Source organism: Mizuhopecten yessoensis, unplaced genomic scaffold (assembly GCF_002113885.1).
Source record: "Mizuhopecten yessoensis strain PY_sf001 unplaced genomic scaffold, ASM211388v2 scaffold10643, whole genome shotgun sequence".
NCBI lineage: Eukaryota > Metazoa > Mollusca > Bivalvia > Pectinida > Pectinidae > Mizuhopecten > Mizuhopecten yessoensis.
The window spans coordinates 251,933-268,706 of NW_018408649.1; the positions used below are offsets into that span (position 1 = coordinate 251,933).

At 41.5% G+C, this 16,774-nt stretch overlaps 1 protein-coding gene across 1 annotated transcript in view; it reads right to left on the reverse strand.

The window, feature by feature from the left end:
• The window catches only part of LOC110461639 (hexokinase-2-like), a 31,161-nt gene continuing 14,387 nt past the window's right edge, over positions 1-16,774 (reverse strand). Inside the window, exons 7-13 of the mRNA XM_021515196.1 lie at positions 13,251-13,356; positions 9,954-10,033; positions 8,745-8,857; positions 7,851-8,006; positions 5,514-5,650; positions 4,062-4,195; positions 1-338 (exon numbers count right to left, since the gene is read on the reverse strand). Of these exons, the coding sequence (XP_021370871.1) occupies positions 264-338; positions 4,062-4,195; positions 5,514-5,650; positions 7,851-8,006; positions 8,745-8,857; positions 9,954-10,033; positions 13,251-13,356 (801 nt within the window). The 3' untranslated portion in view covers positions 1-263. The remainder of the gene's footprint in view (positions 339-4,061; positions 4,196-5,513; positions 5,651-7,850; positions 8,007-8,744; positions 8,858-9,953; positions 10,034-13,250; positions 13,357-16,774) is intronic.

Sequence of the window (16,774 nt, forward strand, 5' to 3'; positions counted from 1 at the left end):
TTTTTTTTATTACTGAAAGTCACAAATTTCGTTTACCTATATAACCTCAAAGTTTGTTTGCGATGAGAGGAGGGGGGGGGGGGTATACAAATAAGCATGGTTGTGCATTGCCTGTGCTGAGCTGATCATACTCCTGTATTTAAGTTTTGTAAAGTATAGATGATATCAGGACAGCTTCTATCTCTAATTGTATATCTATGTCAGTGAAAAGTTTGTCCTATCTTGTCTTTTTCTTTATTGATTTATAGAATCGCAAGACAAGGTCATGACCTTGACCCAACAGCAGCTACAAATGCTCCTCCTTGACCACTGCCATCTTTGACCAATATGATTTTCACCTGTAACAGAGGATTGATAAGGTAAGTCATCAATCAACAATTAAAAAATTGTTTAGCAAACAACATTGTGAACTATAACACATCACAACTGTCAAGTCTCTCAGTCTGGGTGTAACACATCATAACTATCAAGTCTCTCAGTCTGGGTGTAACACATCACAACTATGTAGTCTCTCAGTCTGGGTGTAACACATCATAACTGTCAAATATCTAAGTCTAGGCGTAACACATCATAACTATCAAGTCTCTCTGTCTGGGTGTAACACATCATAACAGTCAAGTCTCTCAGGCTGGGTGTAACACATCATAACTGTCAAGTCTCTCAGTCTGGGTGTAACACATCATAACTATCAAGTCTCTCTGTCTGGGTGTAACACATCATAACTATCAAGTCTCTCAGTCTGGGTGTAACACATCATAACTATCAAGTCTCTCAGTCTGGGTGTTACACATCATAACTGTCAAGTCTCTCAGTATGAGGGCAACACATCATAACTATCGAGTCTCTCAGTCTGGGTGTAACACATCACAACTGCCAAGTCTTTCAGTCTGGGTGTAACATCATAACTATCAAGTCTCTCAGTCTGGGTGTAACACATCACAACTGCCAAGTCTCTCAGTCTGGGTGTAACACATCATAACTGCCAAGTCTCTCAGTCTGGGTATAACACATCATAACTATCAAGTCTCTCAGTCTGGGTGTAACACATCATAACTATCAAGTCTCTCAGTCTGGGTGTAACACATCATAACTATCAAGTCTCTCAGTCTGGGTGTAACACATCATAACTATCAAGTCTCTCAGTCTGGGTGTAACACATCATAACTATCAAGTCTCTCAGTCTGGGTGTAACACATCATAACTATCAAGTCTCTCAGTCTGGGTGTAACACATCATAACTATCAAGTCTCTCAGTCTGGGTGTAACACATCATAACTATCAAGTCTCTCAGTCTGGGTGTAACACATCATAACTATCAAGTCTCTCAGTCTGGGTGTAACACATCATAACTATCAAGTCTCTCAGTCTGGGTGTAACACATCATAACTATCAAGTCTCTCAGTCTGGGTGTAACACATCATAACTATCAAGTCTCTCAGTCTGGGTGTAACACATCATAACTATCAAGTCTCTCAGTCTGGGTGTAACACATCATAACTATCAAGTCTCTCAGTCTGGGTGTAACACATCATAACTGTCAAGTCTCTCAGTCTGGGTGTAACACATCATAACTATCAAGTCTCTCAGTCTGGGTGTAACACATCATAACTATCAAGTCTCTCAGTCTGGGTGTAACACATCATAACTATCAAGTCTCTCAGTCTGGGTGTAACACATCATAACTATCAAGTCTCTCAGTCTGGGTGTAACACATCATAACTATCAAGTCTCTCAGTCTGGGTGTAACACATCATAACTATCAAGTCTCTCAGTCTGGGTGTAACACATCATAACTGTCAAGTCTCTCAGTCTGGGTGTAACACATCATAACTATCAAGTCTCTCAGTCTGGGTGTAACACATCATAACTATCAAGTCTCTCAGTCTGGGTGTAACACATCATAACTATCAAGTCTCTCAGTCTGGGTGTAACACATCATAACTATCAAGTCTCTCAGTCTGGGTGTAACACATCATAACTATCAAGTCTCTCAGTCTGGGTGTAACACATCATAACTATCAAGTCTCTCAGTCTGGGTGTAACACATCATAACTGTCAAGTCTCTCAGTCTGGGTGTAACACATCATAACTGTCAAGTCTCTCAGTCTGGGTGTAACACATCACAACTGTCAAGTCTCTCAGTCTGGGTGTAACACATCATAACTATCAAGTCTCTCAGTCTGGGAGTTACACATCACAACTGTCAAGTCTCTCAGTCTGGTTGTTACACATCATAACTGTCAAGTCTCTCAGTCTGGGTGTAACACAGTAACACATCATAACTATCAAGTCTCTCAGTCGTGGTGTAACACATCATAACTATCAAATATCTTAGTCTTGGTGTACCACATCATGACTGTCATGTCTCAACTATCAAGTCTCTCAGTCTGGGTGTAACACATCATACCTATCAAGTCTCTCAGTCTGGGAGTTACACATCACAACTGTCAAGTCTCTCAGTCTGGCTGTAACACATCACAACTGTCAAGTCTCTCAGTCTGGTTGTTACCCATCATAACTGTCAAGTCTCTCAGTCTGGGTATAACACATCATAACTATCAAGTCTCTGAGTCTGGGTATAACACATCATAACTATCAAGTCTCTGAGTCTGGGTATAACACATCATAACTATCAAGTCTCTCAGTCGTGGTGTAACACATCATAACTTCTGGGTGTAACACATCACAACTATCAAGTCTCTCAGGCTGCGTGTAACACATCATAACTATCAAGTCTCTCAGTCTTGGAGTTACACATCACAACTGTCAAGTCTCTCAGTCTGGTTGTTACACATCATAACTGTCAAGTCTCTCAGTCTGGCTGTAACACATCACAACTGCCAAGTCTCTCAGTCTGGTTGTTACACATCATAACTGTCAAATCTCTCAGTCTGGGTGTAACACATCACAACTACCAAGTCTCTCAGTCTGGGTGTAACACATCATAACTATCAAGTCTCTCAGTCTGGGAGTTACGCATCACAACTGTCAAGTCTCTCAGTCTGGTTGTTACCCATCATAACTGTCAAGTCTCTCAGTCTGGGTATAACACATCATAACTATCAAGTCTCTCAGTCGTGGTGTAACACATCATAACTTCTGGGTGTAACACATCACAACTATCAAGTCTCCCAGTCTGGGTGTAACACATCATAACTATCAAGTCTCTCAGTCTTGGAGTTACACATCACAACTGTCAAGTCTCTCAGTCTGGTTGTTACCCATCATAACTGTCAAGTCTCTCAGTCTGGGTGTAATACATCACAACTGTCAAATCTCTCAGTCTGGGTGTAACACATCACAACTCCCAAGTCTCTCAGTCTGGGTGTAACACATCACAATTATGTAGTCTCTCAGTCTGGGTGTAACACATCATAACTGTCATGTCTCTCAGTCTGGGTGTAACACATCATAACTATCAAGTCTCTCAGTCTGGGAGTTACGCATCACAACTGTCAAGTCTCTCAGTCTGGTTGTTACACATCATAACTGTCAAGTCTCTCAGACTGGGTGTAACACATCACAATTATGTAGTCTCTCAGTCTGGGTGTAAGACATCATAACTGTCAAGTCTCTCAGTCTGGGTATAACACATCATAACTATCAAGTCTCTCAGTCTGGGAGTTACACATCACAACTGTCAAGTCTCTCAGTCTGGGTGTTACATATCATAACTGTCAAGTCTCTCAGTCTGGGTGTTACACATCATAACTGTCAAGTCTCTCAGTCTGGGTATAACACATCATAACTATCAAGTCTCTCAGTCGTGGTGTAACACATCATAACTATCAAATATCTTAGTCTTGGTGTACCACATCATGACTGTCATGTCTCTTAGTCAAGGTGTTACACTGTGCCTGGTAACCATGGTGATATCAAGAGTTTCCAAGTAGTAATATAGCAACAGTGTTTTATCTTTGCCTCAGCAACCAGGTCTACAGAATGTTATATCATTTAAATAGCTGACAGACATGGATTTTAATCACCGAGTTTGTTGGCAACAGGTGTCAACATCTAATTAAGTTCTAAATAAATAGAATAATTTCTGTTTGAACCTCTACCTTTGTTTTTGGAACAAGTTTTTCAAATAACTCCATCATGTAACCATGGAAACGGGGATGGTGTTCGTACACCGAGCCATCAATTCCTATGGTGACTTCTAGCAGGTCAATGTGGTTTAACAGAACAGCACAAGCTGTAACAGAAAGACAATTGGAGTAAAACTATATAATGTGTGCTATATAATGATTCTGTCTGATCATCAAACCTTATCATTTTATAGGTTTGTAAAACTCACCGACTGTAAAAAATAGAGGATAATGATCATATTCTAATACCTTTAGACGCAATGTATGCCCCCTAATCATCGTTAGATGCAATGTATGTTCCCTTACTATCTGTAGATAAAATGTATACTCCTTTTATACATGTAGATACAATGTATATTCCTTGTATACATGTAGAAACAATGTATGGTCCCTACTTACCTGCAGACACAATGTATGCTCCTTAATTACCTGTAGACATAATGTATGCTCCCTACTTACCTGTAGACACAATGTATGCTCCTTAATTACCTGCAGACACAATGTATGCTCCCTTATTTCCAACAAAAACAATCTATGCTACCTAATTACCTGTAGACACAATGCATGCTCCTTAATTACCTGCAGACACAATGTATGCTCCTTAATTACCTGTAGACACAATCTATGCTACCTAATTACCTGTAGACACAATGTATGCTCCCTAATTACCTGTAGACACAATATATGCTCCCTAATTACCTGTAGACACAATGTATGCTCCCTAATGACCTGCAAACACAATGTATGCTCCCTTATTACCTGTAGACACAATGTATGCTCCCTTATTACCTGCTGACACAATATATGCTCCCTACTTACCTGGGCTACATTCGCGTATCCTGGTTTAAACGGTACGTGTGGCGCAGAAATTTTCCACGATAAATGAACACACTAGGACCGTTTTATAAGCAGAGCTAAAAATCCACAGTTTCGGAGAATAAAAAACATTGTGTCAAGAATATTATGCCCTTCTCTCACACGTCCACTCAATTACATAACGTATCTTAAAAATTACATGTGACTTGACATTGTTTAAGAAAGAAATAACGCAAATTGGCAATAGTCAGCATTTTAGTTTCGGTCAGGTACGTCTGGACCCCTCAATCTACACGTACCAAATTTTCCTGAGGTCAGCCTCGGTCCAAATCTGTACCTGTCGTTTTCTTTACAGGTTCAACCGGTTCAACCGTTTCAACCAGATACGTGAATGTAGCCCTGTAGACACAATGCATGCTCCTTAATTACCTGCAGACAACATATATGCTCCCTACTTACCTGTAGACATAATGTATGCTCCCTAATTACCTGCAGACACAATATATGCTCCCTAATTACCTGTAGACATAATGTATGCTCCCTACTTACCTGTAGACACATTGTATGCTCCCTACTTACCTGTAGACACAATGTATGCTCCTTAATTACCTGCAGACACAATGTATGCTCCACGCTGAGAGACAAGGGCACAGGCCTCCTGGACTATTGCTATGTCATCGGCCTCTGCCGCTAGGTCCAGTTTCTGTAGCACTCCACGAGTGTGACTCATCTCCCCTGGGCAGTCACTGTAAAAATTAAAAAAAAAGAAATTCATTTATTGTGAATTCAAGGAACATATGAATATTTTTTTGCATACATAAGGCATTCCTGTTACATAAACAAGAGACCCCAGGGGCCTGAATCGCACACCTGGTATTAATCTCACACTTGTAAACTTAAAAGTGGACTAATATACAGCTACAGGCAAAATATCTGTGTTCGATCCATTTGAATCTTTTAAATGATTTAAACAAATGACGCCTGTGACCTTAAAAGTTGAACAAGGACATTTAGATGAACAGAGTTTATAGCCTTCCGTCCCAGTATGCTTCTGGCCAAACATCATTTCCCTGGACCTTTTGAATATTCAGAACAAGTCATTTAAAGATTTAAACATATTCCATCCCTGTGACCTAGAATATGAGCGAAGGTCATTCATTTGAACAAACTTGGTAGCCCTTCATCCCAGTATCTAACTGGCAAAATATCATAACCCTAGGCCTCTTGGTAATTCAGAAGAAGTCCTTTATAGGTTTTAAACATATTTGATCCCTGCAACCGTGAATATATATCAAGGTCATTCATTAGAACAAACTTGGTTACCCTTTAACTCAGCATGCTACTGGCCAAATACCATCATCCTCGACCTCTTGGTTATTGAGAAGTTGTTTAAAGGTTTTAAACATACTTGACCCCTGTGACCTTGAAAATAGATGAAGGTCATTTTTTTGAACAAACTTGGTAGCCCTTCATTCCAGCATGTTACTGGCCAAATATCATTATCCTATGCCTCTTGGGTATTCAGAAGAAGTTGTTTAAAGGTTTTAAACATATTTGACCCCTGTGACCTTGAAAATGGGTGAAGGTCATTTGTTTTAACAAACTTGGTAGCCTTTCATCCCAGCATGCTCCTGGCCAAATGTCATTATCCAAAACATTTGTTTAAAGGTTTTTCATATGTTTGACCCCTGTGACCTTGAAAATGGATGAAGGTCATTTGTTTTTTTACAAACTTGGTAGCCCTTCATCCAAATGTTACTGGCCAAATATCATTATCCTATGCCTCTTGGGTATTTAGAAGAAGTTGTTTAAAGGTTTTAAACATATTTGACCCCTGTGACCTTGAAAATGGGTGAAGGTCATTTGTTTGAAAAAACTTGGTAACCCTTCATCCCAGCATGTTATTGGCCAAATATCATCACCCTAGGCCTCTTGGTTATTCAGAAGAAGTTGTTCAAAGATTTTAACATATTTGACCCCTGTGACCTTGAAAATAAATGAAGGTCATTCATTTGAACAAACTTGGTAGCCCTTGATACCAGCATGCAACTGGCCAAATATCATCATCCCAGGCCTTTTGGTTACTGAAAAGAAGTTGTTTAAACTAAAAAGTTGATGCCGGACAGACGAACTCATTATAACCTAGCTATATGATGAAAGGAGTGCAGAGTGAGGAATGATAAGAAGCCACGCGGAGGAAATGTGTAAACACAGTTGTGTGATATAAAATTGCCACCCTTGTTTGGTGAAATATAAATGTTTAAAATTAATATGTTGTACATCCTAATATCATTGGCACCATGTAAACACAGGTACCAGGACATCCAGAAAAGTTGTTACCAACAGAGCAACACCATACCAGCAACAGGAGAATAACAGAATCTCTCACCCCCTTGTGAGTGAGATAGGGGAATCTCAACCCCAGGAGCAGATTCTTAAGTTGTCAAACATGAGGCTTGCATTGTTGACATTACAGGCTTAATGTATGGTTCCATGTTTGCATTACTTACATGATAACATACAATTGTTTTGACTCCCACTGTCTCAAACCTAGGGTGAGACAAGGATTTCTTGCATACTAGACCCTATGGTCATGTTATTGTTCGTGACATCATTTTATGACGTTTTGGGGTCAGTCAGGGTCATTGACGTCATTAATAATTGGCATCCATGCTTCATGTGCAAATGAGAAATGTGTGGACAGTTTACAACTTTACTAGAAGAGCAGCTGTTTTTACGGGTTGTAGGTAATAAGCAAGAAATAGAACCCATCCCTGATGTGAGGTATGGATAAGGTCATTCAAACCCAAGGGATAAAACATTGAGCAGGAGACCCGAGGCTATGCCGAAGGTCTTCTGCTCAATATTTTAACCTGAGGGTATTTTAATATCACACTGAGAAAAGTGTGGATACACCTATCGTGGGTAAGAGGAGACGGGTCCTACCTCTCCACCTCTGTCACATAGGAGGTTGGCCAGCTTCCTTTGCACATGAGCTTGGGTGACTCCTGACCTTTAAACAGTAAGCCTTCTCTGGTCAGTTTCACCAACACCAGGCGGACAAGTTCACCAAGGTAGAATCCACCAAACAGTTTCTCAAACCTACAATAGCAGCAGTTCCTCCTAATCAAACAACGTTCAGACACATCATGTGTGGTGAGACACATGCAAGCATTGTATAGTCAGATTTATATAGGTGATACAGGAGTTGACATTACTATAACATGAAACTAAAATACTCCTTCAACAGACTTTTGTTCCATTGTAGAAGTTCAAAGACAAGCACAACTATATGGGTCAAGGTGACAATCGAATACTGATACCCCAGGTATAATGGGAGACGGACAAAGTCTATTGTGAGAAATATGGTAACGGTTCTTTTCCATAAAAATCATCAGACATGAATTATGGTTTGTATAAAGATGTAATGTTGATTAATTGTTTGAGTGAAATCACAAACCACAAATATTTATTTGCTCAAAAAGCTTATGATATCACTTGTCATGAGTCATGACAATTCCCACAGAGGAAACGTCACAGACATACTTCCCAGAAAGTGAAACTCGAGATTTGCCTAAGTGTTTTTGTTTTTGCATATGATTTAAATCACGATGAACAGCAACTACACACAATAACTACATCAATGAACTACACACAATAACTACATCCATGAACTACACACAATAACTACATCCATGAACTACATCAATGAACTATACACAATAACTACATCAATGAACTACACACAATAACTACATCAATGAACTACCATGAAGTGGGAAATGTAAGTATGACCTTTAAGTGAGACATAGGGCATTACAGTTGTACTAGTATACCAACGTGTAAGAGTTGACATGGTTAGAATTCAGGTCCAGTTCCTTGTCGAATTCTGTCTTGAAGAAATTTAAACAGCCATTATCTCCAAACGCTCCCCATTCACAATTCACCAGAATCTACAAAAACGGATCAGATATCGTCAGCAAGTATTACATAGCCCAAACATTTTTATGTTGAGGATGATTTTTCATTCAATAATACATTTGTACAGAGCATTCAATGGACAGTGTGGAAAAAACAAACTAGCTAATATCATGTTTTACCTTTAATGTAACTTCATGTATGTATACCAGTGGAAAAAACAACCGGTGCATAAGCAAAACAATGTCAGATGACTTTTGCTTTTACCGGTATGCTGCCTAGACCATCACAAAACCTCTGATCAGGGGATGATATTCCATGATATTTGTCCTGAAAAATGCTTTCTAACTTAATGGTGCACTCTGGAGCGGCCTCTTTTACTGAGAAAGTCCTCTAGTAAAGCCTCATTGTAGGATGGGGCAATTAGCTGAATGAATGTGCCATTCCTACAGGCGGTTTCTCACAGATCGTGGACTGATTCTCCGTACTCCAGGAATGCATCTAGCTGTCAAAGCTACAGTTTGGAAGTGGTTCCGCAAGTGTATAACCTGGATGAAATTGTCCTGCCGTAATGACATCACCTGTAGATGTCCTGGCCTGGGGCTGTCTCTGTGTTACCCGACAGCTGGAAACATCTCCATTAGGCGTGTTCACACCTAAATCCCTAACAACAACATTACGTGCAACACCAGCCTGAATCATTCCAACACCAGCCTGAATCATTCCAACTACTGGGTTGTGGACATAAGTCGGAGCTTACCAAACACGTTCACCAGGAATACATCTCTGTTTCTGTTTGCCTTGGACGTAACGATTTTACACAACACTAACAAAGTGAGTAAAGATAGTCAACCTTATTTTGGTACCAGCCAAAAGAAATTTGGCATGTGCACAAAATGCATTTAGCCGTGAAGGTTATTAAGGGGTGTGCACATTTGTGCTAAGTTTCATGTTGAAAAATTGTTACTATGTATGCACAGTTTCATTTTTTTATTAGTTTATTATAAATAATAAATAGCATGTCACTTTATGTAACATAATATTCAACTTCACAGAACCTTCTTTTTATATAATTTCATTTCACACTATCCTAATTCACATAGCTCTACTTCAGCCATGTTGATAACTGACCTGATCTGATGTTTTTTCGGCTGCTTCCAATTTGTTAAAGTTTTTGGCTTGTTCAACAAAACAGGCATTTGATCCAGAACCTTGGAAAATAACATTGTATACATGTCAATGTTGGAACTATAAATGATCATAGTACAAAGGCCAATAACCTGTGTAATTCTAGGTTAGAACTCGATGTGACTCCAGAACGTGCTCTATCTCCCACAAATCTATACTTAAAGCTATTATTTGAAATAACTGTCTTCCCTGCTATGAGGAGTTTTTAATGAGGGGATAGGAATTTCAAGTTTCCAAACACAACGTTTGCCAAGTGTTTGGAATAAGATTCATCAGTTTGGTATGATAAATTAAGGGGCAGAATTGGTAAAATCCCCTGCCTGCCTGCAGTATTAGAGGGCAATTGGGCGAAATGTCTGACTTTTGACAGGGGACTTTACTGATTTAGCATAATGTGGCTTAGTGATTTGTTTTCAGCGACTAAGAGTCGAGACACCAGTCATTTACGCTCTTTGCTTGACAAAGGAAACAGACGTTTTCGAAAGTTTGCAAAATAAGTTCATATCCTGTTTGTGTTCAAAACCAACTTAGTCTTTGGTTGCTGAATGTTTGGCAATTCATAGCACAACCTACAGGTGAGCATCATCTAACACAAACATAGCTGTTCTTAGTGAGTACACAACCTACAGGTGAGCATCATCTAACACAAACATAGCTGTTCTTAGTGAGTACACAACCTACAGGTGAGCATCATCTAACACAAACATAGCTGTTCTTAGTGAGTACACAACCTACAGGTGAGCATCATCTAACACAAACATAGCTGTTCTTAGTGAGTACACAACCTACAGGTGAGCATCATCTAACACAAACATAGCTGTTCTTAGTGAGTACACAACCTACAGGTGAGCATCATCTAACACAAACATAGCTGTTCTTAGTGAGTACACAACCTACAGGTGAGCATCATCTAACACAAACATAGCTGTTCTTAGTGAGTACACAACCTACAGGTGAGCATCATCTAACACAAACATAGCTGTTCTTAGTGAGTACACAACCTACAGGTGAGCATCATCTAACACAAACATAGCTGTTCTTAGTGAGTACACAACCTACAGGTGAGCATCATCTAACACAAACATAGCTGTTCTTAGTGAGTACACAACCTACAGGTGAGCATCATCTAACACAAACATAGCTGTTCTTAGTGAGTACACAACCTACAGGTGAGCATCATCTAACACAAACATAGCTGTTCTTAGTGAGTACACAACCTACAGGTGAGCATCATCTAACACAAACATAGCTGTTCTTAGTGAGTACACAACCTACAGGTGAGCATCATCTAACACAAACATAGCTGTTCTTAGTGAGTACACAACCTACAGGTGAGCATCATCTAACACAAACATAGCTGTTCTTAGTGAGTACACAACCTACAGGTGAGCATCATCTAACACAAACATAGCTGTTCTTAGTGAGTACACAACCTACAGGTGAGCATCATCTAACACAAACATAGCTGTTCTTAGTGAGTACACAACCTACAGGTGAGCATCATCTAACACAAACATAGCTGTTCTTAGTGAGTACACAACCTACAGGTGAGCATCATCTAACACAAACATAGCTGTTCTTAGTGAGTACACAACCTACAGGTGAGCATCATCTAACACAAACATAGCTGTTCTTAGTGAGTACACAACCTACAGGTGAGCATCATCTAACACAAACATAGCTGTTCTTAGTGAGTACACAACCTACAGGTGAGCATCATCTAACACAAACATAGCTGTTCTTAGTGAGTACACAACCTACAGGTGAGCATCATCTAACACAAACATAGCTGTTCTTAGTGAGTACACAACCTACAGGTGAGCATCATCTAACACAAACATAGCTGTTCTTAGTGAGTACACAACCTACAGGTGAGCATCATCTAACACAAACATAGCTGTTCTTAGTGAGTACACAACCTACAGGTGAGCATCATCTAACACAAACATAGCTGTTCTTAGTGAGTACACAACCTACAGGTGAGCATCATCTAACACAAACATAGCTGTTCTTAGTGAGTACACAACCTACAGGTGAGCATCATCTAACACAAACATAGCTGTTCTTAGTGAGTACACAACCTACAGGTGAGCATCATCTAACACAAACATAGCTGTTCTTAGTGAGTACACAACCGACAGGTGAGCATCATCTAACACACACATACCTGTTCTTAGTGAGTACACAACATACAGGTGAGCATCCTCTAACACAAACATAGCTGTTCTTAGTGAGTACACAACCGACAGGTGAGCATCATCTAACACAAACATAGCTGTTCTTAGTAAGTACACAACATACAGGAGGTGAGCATCATCTAACACAAACATAGCTGTTCTTAGTGAGTACACAACATACAGTTGCATCATCTAACACAAACATACCTGTTCTTAGTGAGTACACAACATACAGGTGAGCATCATCTAACACAAACATACCTGTTCTTAGTGAGTACACAACCTACAGGTGAGCATCATCTAACACAAACATAGCTGTTTTAAGTGAGTACACAACCTACAGGTGAGCATCATCAAACACAAACATAGCTGTTCTTAGTGAGTACACAACATACAAGTGAGCATCGTCTAACACAAACATAGCTGTTCTTAGTGAGTACCCAACATACAGGAGGTGAGCATCATCTAACACAAACATAGCTGTTCTTAGTGAGTCCACAACCTACAGGTGAGCATCATCTAACACAAACATAGTTGTTCTTAGTGAGTACACAACCTACAGGTGAGCATGATCTAACACAAACATAGTTGTTCTTAGTGAGTACACAACCTACAGGAAAGCATCATCTAACACAAACATAGCTGTTCTTATTGAGTACACAACATACAGGTGAGCATCATCTAACACAAACATAGTTGTTCTTAGTGAGTACACAACCTACAGGTAAGCATCATCTAACACAAACATAGCTGTTCTTAGTGAGTACACAACATACAGGTGAGCATCATCTAACACAAACATAGTTGTTCTTAGTGAGTACACAACATACGGGTGAGCATCATCTAACACAAACATAGCTGTTCTTATTGAGTACACAACATACAGGTGAGCATCATCTAACACAAACATAGCTGTTCTTAGTGAGTACACAACATACAAGTGAGCATCACTTAAACAACCCATATCTATTGCATTACTTTAAATTAAAATGTTTTGAAGGAATAATAGAAGTTCACCACAAAAACCTTTGGGATAAACATTAAAGACATACACAATAATTACCTATGATGAGGCCAATGCGACAGTTCCTATCCAGATAGTTGCCAGCCATCAGTGTTCCTGTAGTGTCGCTGATCCGGGCCACCACATCAACTGGTATGCACAGGCCCTGTGAACAGAATACAATACAATACAAAAGGTCCAATGGACTTTGAACAGAATATAATACAATACAAAATGTCCAACGGGCTGTGAACAGTATCCAGTACAGTACAAGAGGTCCAATGGGCTGTAAACAGTATACAGTATAGTACAAGAGGTCCAATGGGCTGTAAACAGTATACAGTACAGTACAAGAGGTCCAATGGGCTATAAACAGTATACAGTACAGTCCAAGAGGTCCAATGGGCTGTTAACAGTATACAGTGCAGTACAAGAGGTTCAATGGGCTGTGCACAGTATACAATATAGTACAAGAGGCCCATAGGGCTGTGAACAGTATACAGTACAGTACAAGAGGTCCAATGGGCTGTAAACAGTATACAGTACAGTACAAGAGGTCCAAAGCGCTGTAAACAGTATACAATACAGTACAAGAGGCCCATAGGGCTGTGAACAGTATACATTACAGTACAAGAGGTCCAATGGGTATGTAAGGCCCACCTACTACTCAATGATATTGTAAAACACATCTCACAACTGGTCAAGTTCCTTTATACTTGATAGTGTGTTATCCAGTAAGATACAAATGTCACTACTCTACACCTTTAAGACCTTTCAACACTTTGTCTCACTTTCACCCCTGTAGTGAAGGTTGTTGGGTCAATTTTGTTTATCACAATCCAAACAGTTGAACCAGTTGGACAAGAGTTTTTCGTTTATGAAATAAGGTCGGACCTAGTAATCTGATGCTGCTTTTAGACATGCCTTAACAAAGCCTTGCAAGCCCGCATTAACATTTGCCCTAGGTCTATGTCATTTATTCAGACAAAATTGATAACGTTTATACCAGCAAGCTACAGCCTACAGGAAAACTTCAATCAGCCTGTAATTGACTGAAAAAAACAATACTCTAGATCTCCTTGTTATTTAGAATATCAACATTTTAAAACCTGTGACTCGTATGAACTTAAATGAGGGTAAGGTATTTCATTTGAAAATCCAAGTATGCTAAAGGCAAAATATTCTGACGATAAACCTCTTCTTTACTCATTAATTGTAAGTTTGGAACATAAGTGAAGGCAATTTTTATTTTTTGAACTTTGTTTCAGACAATCTCTGCAAGCAACTGATGAAAAATCATGACTTTAGGCATTTTTTGAACTTCAAAAGCAGTCAATTGAGACCTTTGACAAACTCGAACCCTTCATCTTTGAATATGGGTCCAGTTCTTTTCCTTTCACAAACTATATAGTGTTCAATGTCCACAAGCTACTGGCAATATATTGTGACTCTAAACCATTCCCTTCTTCAAAATAAGTTGTTTGAGTAACCTGCGGTAATCATAATCCCCTCCTCTTTATTGCTGCTTCAAACATGGTGACAGGATCCTCCCCAGGGCCTGTGGTACACTTACCCCCCTCCTCTTTATGGCCATCTCTAACATGGTGACAGGATCCTCCCCAGGGCCTGTGGTACATTTACCCCCCTCCTCTTTATGGCCGCCTCTAACATGGGGACAGGATCCACCCCAGGGCCTGTGGTACGCTAACCCCCTCCCTCTTTAAATTTTATGGACGCCTCTAACATGGTGACAGGATCCTCCCCAGGACCTGTGGTACACTAACCCCCTTCCTCTTTAAATTTTATGGACGCCTCTAACATGGTGACAGGATCCTCCCCAGGTCCTGTGGTACCCTTACCCCCTTCCTCTTTATGGCCGCCTCTAACATGGTGACAGGATCCTCCCGAGGGCCTGTGGTACACTTACCCCCCTCCTCTTTATGGACGCATCAAACATCGTGACAGGATCCTCCCCAGGGCCTGTGGTACACTTACCGCCCTCCTCTTTATGGCCGCCTCTAACATGGTGACAGGATCCACCCCAGGGCCTGTGGTACACTAACCCCCTTCCTCTTTAAATTTTATGGACGCCTCTAACATGGTGACAGGATCCTCCCCAGGGCCTGTGGTACACTCAACCCCCTCCTCTTTATGGATGCCTCTAACATGGTGACAGGATCCTACCCAGGGCCTGTGGTACACTTACCCCCCTTCCACTTTATGGCCGCCTCTAACATGGTGACAGGATCCACCCTAGGGCCTGTGGTACACTTACCCCCTTTCACTTTATGGACGCCTCTAACATGGTGACAGGATCCTCCCCAGGGGCTGTGGTACACTTACCCACTTCCTCTTTATGGCCGCCTCTAACATCGTGACAGGATATTCCCCAGGGCCGGTGGTACACGTACCCCCTTCCACTTTATGGACGCCTCTAACATGGTGACAGGATCCTCCCCAGGGGCTGTGGTACACTTACCCACTTCCTCTTTATAGCCGCCTCTAACATCGTGACAGGATATTCCCCAGGGCCGGTGGTACAGGTACCCCCTTCCACTTTATGGACGCCTCTAACATGGTGACAGGAGCCTCCCCAGGGCCTGTGGTACACTTACCCCCTTACTCTTTATGGCCGCCTCTAACATCGTGACAGGATCCTCCCCAGGGCCTGTGGTACACTTACCCCCCCCATCCTCTTTATGGCCGCCTCAAACATGGTGACAGGATCCTCCCCAGGACCTGTGGTACACTTACCCCCTTCCTCTTTATGGACGCCTCTAACATGTTGACAGGATCCTCCCCAGGGCCTTTGATACACTTCCCCCCCCCCCATCCTCTTTATGGCCGCCTTAAACATGGGGACAGGATCCTCCCCAGGGCCTGTGGTACACTCACCCCCCTCCTCTTTATGGATGCCTCTAACATCGTGCCAGGATCCACCCCAGGGCCTGTGGTACACCTACACCCCTCCTCTTTATGGTCGCCTCTAACATAGTGACAGGATCCACCCCAGGGCCTGTGGTACACTTACCCCCCTCCTCTTTATGGCCGCCTTAAACATGGTGACAGGATCCTCCCCAGGGCCTGTGGTACACTTACACCCTTCCATTTTAAGGCCGCCTCTAACATTGTGACAGGATCCTCCCCAGGGCCTGTGGTACACTCACCCCCCTCCTCTTTATGGATGCCTCTAACATCGTGACAGGATCCACCCCAGGGCCTGTGGTACACTTACCCCCCCTCCTCTTTATGGCCGCCTCAAACATGGTGACAGGATCCTCCCCAGGGCCTGTGGTACACTTACCCCCCCTCCTCTTTATGGTCACCTCAAACAACTTGACAGGATCCTCCCCAGGGCCTGTGGTACACTTACCCCCCCTCCTCTTTATGGCCGCCTCAAACATCGTGACAGGATCCTCCCCAGGGCCTGTGGTACACTTACCCCCCCTTTCACTTTATGGACGCCTCTAACATGGTGACAGGATCCTCCCCAGGGCCTGTGGTACACTTACCCCCTTCCTCTTTATGGCCGCCTCTAACATGGTGACAGGATCCTCCCCAGGGCCTGTGGTACACTTACCCCC